This window comes from Pelophylax lessonae (genome assembly GCF_965119305.1).
Source record: "Pelophylax lessonae genome assembly, chromosome: 3".
In the NCBI taxonomy this organism is placed as follows: Eukaryota; Metazoa; Chordata; class Amphibia; order Anura; family Ranidae; genus Pelophylax; species Pelophylax lessonae.
In genome coordinates this window covers 541,018,310-541,033,294 of record NC_138770.1, presented here as the reverse complement: position 1 = coordinate 541,033,294, position 14,985 = coordinate 541,018,310, and the positions used below count along the sequence as shown (strand labels likewise).

The window sequence follows — 14,985 nt, the reverse complement described above, 5'->3', positions numbered from 1 at the left end:
GGGAATAACCAACATAGATATCATTAAGCTCTTGCAGTAACGCTTTTTGGGCACTAGATGGCAAGAATACCAGCTGGTGCAGCTGAATCTATACAAGAAGTGTTTGAAAATGTGGTTTGGGATTAGTCCGTGGACCAACACACAAAAAAAAGTCAGTTTCCCCACTGCCATGGCATTTTTCCAACATAAAAAATAAATATTTTTACTGCCACTAAATGCAAAGTCCCAACGTCCTCTGCTGTCACAGCTTTTCCCTCATAGTACTGCCAGGGTATACATACACCAGATTAGGAAACACCAACCTTACTTATTCTTCCTGCTTAACAAGTGTTGAGATTTTAGCTCCTGAAGGGGCTACACTGTTGTGAACAGTGAACTGCTATATGTGTTCCCAATCAATCCTTTCATCAGGAGGTTAGAGAGTGGACTGTTGTGTGGAGTGCCTTTGGGCATTGCTAGTGAGCCGCCTCTGAGGACCATGGCCTATGCTGATGACTTGTCTGTTTTCATCTCTGGAAAAGAGGAGGCTGAGGAGGTGGTCTCAGTGATGAGGCAGTATGCTGAGGTATCAGACTCAAAGATCAATCAGGATAAGAGTAAGGTTTTCTGGATGGGAGAGGAAGGCGAAGACTTTGAGCTACCGGACGCCTTTCCAGAGCTCTGGTAGGAAATTAAAGTTTGAGGCATCAAATTAGGTCCCTGCGATTAAGACCTTTCAAATTGGGTAAGCAGGCTACAAGATAGTGATATCAAGGTTGCCAGCCAGACAGATTGGAAACTCTTACAGGGAAAGGATTGACCTGATCAAAAATTATCTGATCTCCGTATTTCTGTATGCCAGCTTTGTCTGGGTTTTGCTGGTTTCTCTCTATTTGAAAATCTACAGCTGTTTCTACCAACTGTTGTGGGTAAACATACTGAACCTTGTTAAGAGGTCTGTAACCTACCTTCCCAGGCGGATGGGTGGCCTAGATATGGTCCCCGTGGTGTTCTTTTCTCTGATGTTTTTGATACATCATTTTGGTAATATGCTGGCAGGGGAACCACCTGGATGGGTTGGTATTTTTCTGTCCTGGTTTAGGCCTTTTCAGCAGAGCTGGAAGAATAATGGGCCAGGAAATAGCCTGAGGGTCTAACATAGTACGCTCCCTGCTTATGTCTGAAAATGCTTCGGCAGTGGCGAGTGATGGCGGGGGAAATCTCTTCCTAGGAAGGCCCTGGAGATGAGGGTTATTGAATCTGCCTTTAGCAAGCCACTGACCTTGAGGGATTGCCCAGGAACCTTTTATGAGGGAGGGTCTGCATTTGATTAATCTGGAGAGAATCCCTTTAAAGTTTCTGAATTTGGCCTAGTTCGCATTCCATGGCAAACTCTATGTGAATGGCAGCCTGAAGCATCGCTCTGTGGAAATCTGTGGTTGTTGGGAGTGTGATGGGATGGTTCAGTGCACCTTCAATGTAGATGCCTATAAAGGGGTGGGTGGGGCTCTGGGTATACCTTTCCATTCCTGCTTGAGTGGTCAGATGGAGCCTTTCAAACTCACTAGGATTTTGATTTTCAGACACTTATTCTAGTTATCCTAGTAGTCCATTACTTCACGTGGAATGCACAGTGTCAGGTTTCAAGAAAAAAGTTCTCCCTGTGAAGGTGGTGGTGCACAACATTCTGGGTGAGGTTGGGAAGATTCAGGGTCTTCAGAGGGACAGGTGGTGGCCGGGGGCCTGGACAATGGTGTGGAGGAATGTCAGGTCCCTGTAGCTGCTGTCTGTCAGTCAGTGTGTGTGCGACTTTCTTTCTGTCCTTTCAAGTCCCCGAGATTTTTTTGGGAAAAAGGCTGCATGCATGCATGGGAATAATGTTTATTCGTTTCTTAGCCTGGGAGTGTGCTTAGGTTAAAGTAGGGTTGGTTTTGCATAATTTAGTAATTTACAGATAATAAAATAATTTTTCTTTGTATATAGTTCTAGTTATTTAACCACTTCTGGACCGGAAGGATTTACCCCTTAATGACCAGGCCATTTTTTGCGATACGGCACTGTGATATTTTAACTGACAATTGCACTGTCATGCGACGCTGTACCTTAATAAACGTGATGTCCTTTTTTTCCCACAAATAGAGCTTTCTTTTGGTGGTATTTGATCACCTCTATGACTTCTATTTTTTGTACTACAAACAAAAAAATAGCGACAATTCTGAAAAAAAAAAAATTTTTACTCTTTGCTATATAACATTCTCAATAAAAAAAAAAAATCACATGTTTTCATCATTGTAGGCCAATTTGTATTCTGCTACATATTTTTGGTAAAAAAAAATCCCAATAATAAACAAAAATTTACACTGTGAATGAGTCAAGGATGCAGAGACAGAGTATGCAGTGGGTAGACTGCTCTGAAGTTTATATATGCAATTACAAAATATACATAGAAATAAAGGTTTTTAAAATAATAACACACATTGATAAAGCTATTTACATCAATCAAATCTATTCTATGTGTATATCTAGAAAGAGCAATTGAGCCCCAGGTTAACAAATGTGTGATGCGGGAACCCTGCAAATCCACCACAGGTTCCCGCATTGCATTCAACTTGCAGACAGTTCACGAATCGCTGGGGGTGTCAATACAAAGTTAATGACACCCCCAGATCAGTTCACATATCGCAGTGCAAACTGTTAGTTCGGACATGAATCGGATCGCATAGGTGTGAACACCCATGCGATCCGATTCTGGTGCGGACCCAAAAAAGGCTCCTGTGCCAGTTGTGTCTGCATGCGATGCAAATTCAGCCATAAAATCTGTCATCAACCCTAGCTAAATGTCATCCCACTCTATCTCTGGGGGGTACCTCGCATTTCTCCAGGGGTCAGGTAGTCCTACATATCAATCCACCTACATATTGACCCTGTTCCATGAATATTTATGACAAAAATACCTGTATCCTAAAATAGGCTTTTGGAGTTTTTCTCTGATATGGCTGCCAGATCAATTATTCTTAGACACTGGAAATCACACACACACACACACACACACACACACACACGCACACACACCTCTTTGCGAATATGTGCAAAGAGGAATTAACTGCTACTTTATACAATTGTTCCAATTTTTTGAAAAGCCCTTTCTTAAGAGACACCATTCCATACTCGCATGTAGATGCAGAGATACACAAACAAATGCATGCCATTTAAAAAAACAAAATCTAGGTACTTTTTTTTGTTTGTTTTAATAACTGTATCTCATTATCCTATTGATAGACATATTTCTGTTGAAAGGATCATTTTAAATCTATCAGTAGTTTCCTATCCTGAGGGCCCATTTATTGTGTTACATGTGTTGGTGAGATGCAGTGCCTCTGAATATTATTAACCACTTACCGTCAAATGACGGCAGAGTGGTGCGCCTCTCGTTCTGGGACGGCGTCATATGACGGCGCCCCAGAATGGGCCTCTCTCGAGCGTTACTCGGAAGTGCCATTTATTGGCTCTCCTCGCCTCACACTATCAGAGTGTGTTGCGAGGAGAGACGATCAGCGGCTCCTTCTCAAAGGGGAGTCTGGGACAGGTAATCAGGGCACTGATCATCAGTGCCCTGATTACAGAAAAGTTAAAAAACAGTGCCCATAAGTGCCCACAGTGCCCACCATCAGTGCCCACTATCAGTGCCCACAGAGCCCACTATCAGTGCCCACAACCAGTGCACATAGTGCTGCCAGCCAGTGCCCATCAGTGCCTGCTCATCTGTGTTGCCCATCAGTGCTGCCCGTCAGCGACCATCAGTGCCGCCTTTCAGTGCCCATCAGTGCCACCTATCAGTGCTCATCAGTGCCACTTATCAGTGCTCATCAGTACCGCCTATCAGGGCCCATCAGTGCGGCATATTAGCACCTCATCAGTGCCCATAAGTGCCACCTCATCAGTGCCCAAAAGTGCAGCCTATCAGTGCTGCCTCATCAGCGCACATCAGTGAAGGAGAAAAATTAATTATTTTCCAAATTTAATGACAGAAAATAAGAAAAACTTTTTTTTTTCCAAAATTTTCTGTCTTTTTTCTATTTATTTTTAGTAAGAAATAAAAAACCCAGTGGTGATTAAATACCACCAAAAGAAAGCTCTATTCGTGTGAAAAAAAATGATAAAAACTTCATATGGGTACAGTGTAGCATGACCACACAATTGTCATTCAAATTGTCACAGCGCTGAAAGGGAGGGGGTGAAAGGGCACTGTATTGAAGTGGTTAACCACTTGACCTCCAGGAGATTTATCCCCCTTCATGACCAGGCCATTTTTGCGACACGGCACTGCATTAATTTAACTAACATCTGCGCGGTCATGTGACGCTGTACCCAAATAAATGTTATGTTTTTTTTATCCCCACAAACAGAGCTTTCTTTTGGTGGTATTTGGTCACCTCTGCATGTTTTTATTTTTTGCGACACAAATAAAAAAAGACAGACAATTCTGAAAACAAAAAACATATTTTTTACTTTCTGCTATAAAACCTATCCAAAAATTTTTTAAAAAATCTAATTTCTTCATAAACTCAGGTCAGTATTTATTCTGCTACATATTATTGGTAAACAAAAACCCAATAAGCATTTATTGATGGGTTTGCGAAAAAGTTATAGCGTCTAAAACTATGGGATATTTTTATGTACCGTATATACTCGAGTATAAGCCGACCCAAATATAAGCCGAGGCACCTAATTTTACTACAAAAACTGTGAAAACTTATTGACTCGAGTATAGGCCTAAGGTGGGAAATGCAGCAGCTACTTGACCCAACTGGACCACTACAAGACCCAAAACAGGGGCTGCGGGCATGGTGCAGGGACTGCGGACATGGTACAGGAGATGCAGGGCTGTGGACATGGTACAGGAGATGGCACAGGCGCAGCACAGGAGATGGTATATTCATGACACAGGAGATGGTTCAGGTGTGGCACAGGAGATGGTTCAGGCATGGCACAGGAGATGGTAAAGGCGTGGCACAGGAGATGGTACAGGTATGGCACAGGAGATGGTTTATGCATGGCAAAGGAGATGGTACAGGCATGGCACAGATGGTACAGGCACATATATGGTACAGGCATGGCACAGATGGTACAGGCATGGCACAGATGGTACAGGAGATGCAGTGCTGCGGGTATGGTACAGGAGTCTCACTTACCTTTCCAACTTACATTTAAAAATGGTGCCATCCGGCACCAACACATCACTGCGCATGCACCGTCTGCCCAGGAATAGCCGAGCGTGTATGGCCTTTCACGAGCGGCGGCTGCGCATGCTCACTGACCAGGGAAAAGTTAAGTGAGACTGTGACTCGAGTATAAGCCGAGGGGGGCTTTTTCAGCATGAAAAAACATGCTGAAAAACTCAGCTTCTACTCAAGTATATAAGGTATTTATTTTTTTACTAGTAATGGCGGCGATCAGCGACTTATAGGAGGACTGCTATATTGTGGTGGACATGCAGACACTAACTGACACTTTTGACACTTTTTGGAGACCAGTGACACTAATATAGTGATCATAGGGTTAACTGTGTGCCTAGCCTGTGTTTTTCTACAGTGTGAGAGGTGCTTGTACTAGGGGAAGGCATGGAGCCTTGTCCCTTCTTTGCAGGAACACAGGATCCATGCTGTCCCTACTTGTTTACATAGGCAGGCTGCCATTCTGCCACTATGCTAGATCATCATAGGGTGCCAATGGACATCGAGTCCGCATTACCCACTGATCGGCTCGAGCCGCCGGCAGCGTGCATGTGTGCCCCCTATCTGCAAGGGCCAGATCAAGTATATATACTGTAGGTGATCCAGCGCAGAGGTGCCACGCTATAGCAGTAAAACTGCTTTAAGGCAGACCTTAAGTGGTTAATTACTTTAATTCCTATATTATGGGCAATAGGAGAGGAGTACCCCAACACACCTACCCAATGTTCGTGCATTGTAGAAATTGCCAGAAATTGTACATGCACCTTTTTGGTGAATAAGCAGCCCAATAAAATGAATAGGCTGCCTTAAAGCAATGAACCCATAATATTATAAAAATGTCCTAAAAATGTACAATTCCTTCTTGCCACACTTCCTAAAGGAGTTTGTGGAGAGGCAGAGCAAGTAATGGTATGATATCCAGTAAGTGATAACATCATCCCTTTCTCACTACTAAACACTACTGAAGGTTTCAAATAACTATGAGAACCTGTATTCCAACCCCACAGAAATGGCAGGTGAACAGACGTTACCATAGCAATAAGAAAATGACATGTTACTCCTTGCGCACAGCAACTTTTTTGTGTGTTTGTACAGATATTACAGTTTATTTAAAAGCGGGCTTTGGATTTTATTAGGAAGTGTGTTGAAGCTCTAGGACTAATGTATAGCATAGAAGTAAGGGAACAGATGCATGCATGCACCATTTTACAGCATGTCTCTACTGTAACTGTATAGACCAGGGCTCAGCAAACGTTAACACATTAGGTTTCACTTTTACAAGCATTAGACAGCCAGTGAAAAATAGTGCCCTTTAGTCATTTTCAATTTTTGCACTCATAGTTGTACTGCTAATGGCAAGGTCAACTCGTTAACCACTTTACCACTAGAGGATTTTGCTGTCTTACGTCTGGGCCACTTTTTGCGATTCGGCGCTGTGCGAATTTAACTGACAATTGCGCGGTCGCGCGACGCCATACCCAAACGAAATTTACGTCCTTTTTTTCCCACAAACAGAGCTTTCTTTTGGTGGTATTTGATCACCTGTGCGATTTTTACTTTTTGCGCTATAAACAAAAAAAGAGTGTAAATTTTGAAAAAACAACAATATTTTTCAAATTTTTTTATATGAAATTCCCCCCCAAAAAAATGTAAAAATCAAAATTTTTTTAAATTTTTGGCCAATTTGTTTTCTGCTACCTATGTTTGGTAAAAAAATTCACAATAAGCGTATTTTGATTGGTTTGCGTAAAAGTTATTGCGTTTACTAACAAAGGGAAAGATTTCTGTCATTTTTGGTGGGTTTTTTTTAACGCGTAATGGCGGCGATCTGCGAATTTTTTTGCGGAACTGCGACATTGCGGCAGACAGATCGGACCCTTGACTTACATTCTTGACACTTTTGGGGGTACCAGTGACATTACTGCAGTAATCAGTGCTATATATATGCACTGTTACTGTAAAAATGACACTTGCAGGGAAGGGGTTAATTTTATTGGAGAGGGAGGGATTAATGTATGCCTGGTGCTTACTGACGTGTGTGGGGGGAGGTGACTGTGTGACACAAGGACAGATCCAGGATTCAGCTATGCTGAACCCTGCAATCTGACCCTGCCTGTCACTTGGGAGATCCGCCCGCTTGTGTTTACACAAGCAGGCGGATCTCCACACTAGATCCCCGATGATTGGGGAAGAGCGCCGGCGATCGCCGCTGCTCCTCCCCTGGCCCGACTCCCGCTGTGACTGAATACAGCGGGAGCGAGCCTCCGGCGGCGAAAGGGGAGTGTCTGACGACGTAGTACTACGTCATCAGACGATAACGAGCCACTTTGCCGCAGTAGTACTACGGTACTCAGACGGCAAGTGGTTAAATAGAAAGAAAAAGTGTTTTGTTGCGCTGTCGTATATAATGATAGCGCAACAAAAAAACGTTTTCTTTCTGTTTTCTATATTGGTATGTGCAATATATTTGAGTTGAGTTGGTTTATTAACACTAGGCGCAGATATTATCCATTAAATTGTTTATAAACTCATTAAATATTGTATAATATTAGCCTCAATACATGCTCCTTCAGAACTCAGATCAGCCTCAATGCATGCACCTTTAGACCTCAGTTCAGCCTCAATGCATGGATCTCTCATCATCCTTAATGAATACACCATCAGACCTCAGATCAGCCTCAATGAATACACCTTTAGACCTCAGATCAGCCCCAATTTGTGCACCTTTAGACTATAGATTAGTTCCAATGTATGCACCTTTAGATCTCAGATCAGCCCCAAACCCTACCCTTTTAGACCTCAGATCAGCCACAAACCCTACCCCTTTAGACCTCAGATCAGCCCCAAACCCTACCCCTTTAGACCTCAGATCAGCCCCAAATCCTACCCCTTTAGACCTCAGATCAGCCCCAAACACTACCCCTTTAGACCTCAGATTAGCCCCAAACCCTACCCCTTTAGACCCCAGATCAGCCCCAAATCCTACCCCTTTAGACCTCAGATCAGCCCCAAATCCTACCTCTTTAGACCTCAGATCAGTCCCAAACCTTACCCCTTTAGACCTCAGATCAACCCGAAACCCTACCCCTTGAAAAGGAGTTTTGCATTCATGTGCCATCCAGAGCAATCATGAAAGAAGTTGGTGATGCCTGGTATAGACCAGGCACTAATATAGTGTACAGAAATTGTATGATATGTGTGCATTAATGTATAAGTAAACCCAGTCATTATAATGTTTAATGTTTTAAATCTGGAACATTCACTAGCATAATACTTGGTGATTCTGGTATGAAGGTCCTTGTTCTCGCTCTTAATAACAATGCTCTGTTTCTGCCTGCTCCTGCATTGCACATTGCACAGTTATGATCCACTGTTGTCACTATCAGAAAACCCACCCTGAGAAATGATGTGCTGCAGTTCTTGGATGTTGCATATAAAACAGAAAAGCTGCGCTAAACGTGACAGTGGTACAAATAAATGTATCCAAATTAATAATAATGCCAAGTTAAAATTATGAAGGTGAAATAAAGTCCTAATAATAGGATATAGTTCCAAAATGGTGATAAAAGAATGATTGTGATGAATAAATATAAATATATGTGCCGTCCTCCACTGCAGTGCTCCAATCACCATAGCATGCGATTAACCTTACCAGAAGCCAGTAAATATGAGCCAATAGACAGCCACTAAATAGGATAAGGAGGCAGATTCCCGAAAGAAATCCAGCCAGCAGGGAGACATCAATTGGAGCAGATACAATGCCAGGGAGCATACAGGGCAGCAGATGTACTCAGAGCAATACTCCGGTATCAATATGCCTAATCCTTAATGTCCTTCTAAAATATTTGACCATTGGGTCATGTGACCTGAAGAGCATAAAAACTGCAAGTTCCTGTTGTCTACTTGTATTTCTGACTTTGTGGATAATAAGATGGCTGATCAGGCTGAGCACATGTCTAGAAGCCACGCCTCACAGAAGGGGCTTGGGAGTGTTTGGATGTTCTACTGAACCCACGTGGCCAAGCCCACATATATATGGCCCTTGAAGGCTTCCTAGCTGTCTCAGCCATGTGGATTTGGCAGAGCATTCAATCACACCCAAGCTTATCTCTACTTGTGAAGTGTTATTTCATCACTGCCTTAAACATTTTTTTCTGCTTTCCTCTATGGATACTGTAGCTAGCTATTAAGTTTCTCATGTATCATTAGTGGGCATTAGTCTAAGCAGTGATAACCTGTGCGGTAATCTTTATGAAAGGACTTTTACAAAGATTTTTTTCATAACTACCAATAAAATAACACTGGCAGTCTAATAATAGTGCTATAATTGCGAAAAAAATAGCACCACATGCAGAACTGTCTAAAAGTGTTTTATATATATATTTATATATTAAGATTTAAGAGGTGTGAGAAAGAGCTGGCAATTATTGGAAATAAATGTAATTCAGTTAGGGTTTATGTGTATTTAAATGTATACCTGTAAAAGAACTGAAGCATAGAATTGTGCATTTGGAGGTATGGATAAGGTATATATATATATATATATATTAGTGCTTACATGCAAATATGTCATTAACATCATACCCAGAGTTCGGAATTAGGCTTAAATTTCCATGGTCTGTGTACCTGGTGGTGTGGCAGGGGTCTATCCTTTGCCTAGATACTCGTACAAGCTAAAGGTGTCCCTTTTTCACATCTTAAACCATTGGGAAGTACAATGAAACTGTACAAGAAACAATATTGTTTAAACACTTTATGCATGCATTGGTAGTGGTAATGGGGGATTTTACTTTATACATGCACTCAGCCTTTTCTGTTTGCACAATACATAAAAGTATAGCGGTTTTCCACAAAACAGCATGCCTCCATGTAGATTTTGGGGTTAAATGTTAACATTTGTTGGAGGGTATGTAAGTGCAACTGTATGTGTTATTTTGTTGTTTTCTCAGGGATTTCAAGGTTTATTCTACCTGCCTGCCTAGGCTAGCTGACTGTTCCTTCCTGACAGAATTTTCATGGCAGTCTTAGTATCATGCAATAGAACCAGTTGTCAACACCACACATATCCCATTTAGGGCTAAGGGTGGAGTGTGTGAAAGGGACAGTTTGCCCTTTTTTGCATCACTGTACCCAGATTTTAAGAAGTTTAGGAAAAAATGCCTCTGCCATTGGGTTCTAGGTATATGGAACCAGAGTGGGCCAAAGTTATTTAGCACCACTATACTACTATAACGTCAACACAAGTCCTAAAACTATGCAGGAACAGGACTGAGGACTTGACTGGAGTGCTGTGGTAGTCTAGAACCATTAATAGTACATAGGAATGTGTTATTGACAGCAATGTGATTTGTGGTTGGTTGCATACAGCTCGGCCCCCTACACCACAGCCAACACTAGCTATGTTTTTTTGTGATATATTTTACCTTCTTCTATTTTAGAGACTGAAATAGGAGAAATTGGTGTATCAGAGTGCTCATTTAGTCACTATATTCTGATGTGGATGCATGCATCTTTAACTCCATTTTCCCCAAATCCCTAGGTTCCTGAAAAGGTTTATCTACTTCCCTCCCTTAGCAGCTGAGAGAGGTGACATTTGATGAGGGAGAGGTAGCTGGTCATTGATCCACAGCCAGGTGACAGGCCCTCCACGATCAGAACTGGCAACCAGGCAGCTAGGCCAGAACCTATTAGCATGTAGCTTCTTCAAAAGCAACAGTGAACAGCCCCTGCTTGACTTCTCCCAGAGTACTACAATTCCAGTAGGCCTGGGATCCCATCAGCTGTTCACCTGTGTTATCATAGCTAACCAGGGGTGCTGTTTATGAGGATAATGGCAAGCAGCCATTTGTGTTCTGAACTGTTTTACTGAAGTAGGTATTCTCTTTTAGGGTCGGTATTGTTATAGAGTCTTATAGAGACTATCCTATGGGGCCTCATGTAACACTCACTGAATCACACACAGAGATATTGTTATGCATAGTCCATATTTGAGCAGCTTTTGTAATATGTTTGGATTATTCTGAAGTGTATGCATGCTCTTTGCTGTTTTGAACCTGCTTTGCATTATTGCTTCTAACTTTGCACCTGTTTAGCAAACAGCAGATTACAATTACTCTCTGCCTTACTCACCCTGTTACATTGAAATACTCCTTTTTAATCAATGTGTGTGGGGGGGGGGGGGGGTACAGACATGAGAAAGAAGCAGAACTGGGAAGTATGGTGGGGAGATTTTACCAAATAAGTTTAGGAGGATTGAAGCTTGAGATTATACTTTACAAAGAACATATATTTCCTAGATGAAAGCAGATGACTGGAGCTTTGAGATGATCCCAAGAACGAGGGTGCGCATAATTTATTAATGATGTAAGTACACTCAATGCCTTCTATAGAAAAGCCTGACTGTTCCACTTAGCTTTGTCATTCTATAATACAGCTAAGTCATCCTCGTTTTCTTTAATCATTTGTGGGTTTCAGCCCAATGACATAATCCATGTAATTTCTTAATACTACAGCTAAATATACAGTATGTAACACAATTGTTTAACGCTCTAAGAACTATAAAGCAAATGAAAAATATCAGGTTTAAAAAAAATAAAGAAGAAAAGAAAACCCGTATGATAAAATATTTTAAACATTCAAAGTTACGATGAATATCTTGTCATTTGTTTACATTTATTTTCCAGTCTGCTTTTTCTATGATATCCTATAATTATGGATTACAAATGATTAAAAAAAGTAAATTGGCATGTAGACTTCGGCTTACATTGAATAATTTGTTTACAGAACTGCATGCCATACATGCATTCATCAAAAGAAACAAGATCTACTTATTTGTATTAGAAAGACATTTGTGGCACGTAGAGTCTTTAATTATTAATTGATCGTTTTGTTTTATTCTGCTATTTTAGATTATTTTCAATTTTTTCAAGTTATTTTTAAAAAGCATTGACTTTATAAAGTATAGCTGGTTAATAAATAGGAAATTATCTATTGGCATTAAACCTGTATGCAATCATGTTTTGAGATATAAATTAACTTACCATTCTTGGTAGAGTGCTTGGCTGTAGCTCAGGATAAGCTGGATGGAGTTATCAGTAACTGGAGAAGCAGGGCTGTCCTTTGTGTGTGCACCTGCTGAAGCTGAGCTCTGCTGTGTAATATGTCTCTCACTCCTACAGGTGAGGTGCTTTGCAAGGGCAGAGAATAGCAGTGATGACAGCCTATCCTTGTGTTAGCTTCAAGTCATGCAGCAGTGGCACTGCCTTATAGGCTATTCAAAAAAGAAGAGGTGGGACAGAGTAGAAAAAAAAAAACATGACAAATATATTGCATGTTGATTGACTCTCTTGTATACACTCAAATATATATATTATCTTTAAGATATGTGAAGGTAGTCAAACACAAAATGGATGAGTATATAACTATGATCCGTTGGGTAGAAGAGGGCTGTGGACCATTATTGTTCATAAACATACATGCTTGGGGAGCCTGAATGAACAGGTTAACCCTTATGGTTTTGGAATGAGGAGGATGGAAGAAGAAGGTACAAGCAGGCAGATAACACTTGACGCTGGTTTAGAAGTTGTCTGGCTGGAGGAAAATATGTGGCCAAGCTTGTAAAAGCTTAAAGTGAGGGAACAGAAGAAAAATCAAAATCAAATCAATATTTAATTTAGATTTTTCTAAGCTCTTTGGGTTCAAATCAGTATCAATTCTCATACTTTGTACACTTGAGCAAAACCAGGGATTTTGTAGGATTTTGTAGGATTAGGTGTACGATTAACCAATTATACCAAGCAGGTGCTAATGATCATCAATCTAGGTTTAAACACATGAATCAGGTTGAAACACAGTCATCAACAGAAACACAAACAGTTGTGTAGGAGGCTGAAAAGCTGGATAAGGAACAGCCAAACTCTGCTACTAAAGTGAGGTTGTGGAATACAGTTTCATGACACAGATCATACACCATGGCAAGACTGAGCAACGCAACAAGCCATAAGATAAGTATACTGCATCAACAAGGTATCTCCCAGTCAAAAGATTTCAAAGCAGGCTGGGGTTTCAAGATGTGCTGTTCATGCCCTTTTGAAGAAGCACAAAGAAACGTGTAATGCTGAGAACTGTAAATGCAGTGGTCAACCATAGAAACCTCCCATATAGCTAGGATAACTTGCCACAAATTTGTGGCAGTGTTGAATTGTAAGTCTGTTAACTTGCTGAACATTTTCACTGGCAAGTTGTACACTTTCAGAGTACTTGTAGCAAAAGTTCTAGTTGACACTTTTCCAATTTGTAGAAATTTGCGTGGCAAGTCTCTAACAAGAGAAAAGTTGCAGTGGTGAGTTTACAGCAAGAGATCTGCAAGTCTACAGTATGAAAATTCAACCACAGTGACCCCTGTGGTGGGATGTCTATTGCACAACATAACTAAACCAGAACTTGCAGTAGACTTGCAGAATGTTGGCAAAGAAAGTAGACCTGGAGTCATGCAATATGGACTTGCTGCAATGTGCAACAAGCTTGTGAAGCCTGGCAAGTCTAGCAATAGCTTAGCAAGTCATTTTAAAACTTGCAGCACAATTGCTTGCTATCTGGGCTAATGCAGCAGATAAAGGGCACATCATGATTATTTCTCTTCCACATTGGAAGATGTCCAGCAGTACCATCAGCACAGAACTGTCTGAAACCAGTGGGATCCAGGTACACTGATCTACTGTCTGGAGATGTCTGGCTAGAAGTGGTCTTCTTGTAAAAATTGTAGACAAAATAACCGTACCTCTGACATGAAACATCATTATATGCATTAAAACGTAGAACCTGGGATGCAGAAAAATGGCAGCAGATGCTCTGGACTGAGTCACAATTTGGAGTCAAAATTTTAAATATTTGGCTGTAGCAGGAGACAGTTTGTTTGCTGAAGGACTGGAGAGTGGTACAATAATGAATGCATGTGGTTGGCCCCAAATGTAATTCTGCAGCAGGACAATGACCCCACGCATACAGCCAATGTCATTAAGAACTATCTTTGGTTTGAAGAAGAACAAAAAATCCTGAAAGTAATGGTTTGGACCCAACAGAGCTCTTATGTCAACATCATTAAATCTGTCTGGGATTACATGAAGAGACAGAAGGATTTGAGGCAGCCTACAACCACAGAAGATCTGAAGTTAGTTTTCCAAGATGTTTGGAATAATCTTCTTGAGTTTCTTCAAAAACTGTGTGCAAGTGTACCTAGAAGTATATACAGTATCTCACAAACATTAGTACTGTGACTGGAGTCACTTTGGGCATGGGGGTTGTGGACCCCAAATTCCTTTAGAGAGGTTGGGGGGCACCATGCCCAGCCTTATGGGGCTCTCTTATGTTTAAATCACCCTGCATCTGTTATGGATGCAGGGTGACCAGGAGGGTGGTGAACACTGAAAAATGGTTTGGACTACTACAAATGGGTTGAATTGCTTCATTTTTGTCAGCAAGGTCAATTGTTCCCTTTGCCATGAGGTTTCTGAGCAGGAAGCCCACTCCTAATATGGTCATCCCAGGAAGTTCTGAGGAGCCGGACTGTCTAAGGTGGCTCCCCATTCAACTATTGTCAGATGTGCTAATGACCGCACCTGTTGTCTGCCAAGGGAGGTATTGACACAGAGTAATGTGTATTGAGGGCTCGTTAGGGAACCATTGTTCTGTGTCTGACCATTGTGTACATTGACTGCCCCCTGGGGCTTCTGTCTCCTTGCATTGGTCAAAGCTATCTGTCCAATCCCTGTTG

General features: G+C 41.4%; 1 protein-coding gene across 1 annotated transcript in view; it reads right to left on the bottom strand.

Annotated features, from left to right (window-relative positions):
- Positions 1–12,424, bottom strand: part of LOC309548923 (cofilin-2-like) — a 38,259-nt gene extending 25,835 nt beyond the window's left edge. The window contains exon 1 of the mRNA XM_082248852.1: positions 12,254–12,424. Within this exon, the coding sequence (XP_082104978.1) occupies positions 12,254–12,256 (3 nt within the window). The 5' untranslated portion in view covers positions 12,257–12,424. The remainder of the gene's footprint in view (positions 1–12,253) is intronic.
- Between the last annotated feature and the right edge of the window lie 2,561 nt (positions 12,425–14,985).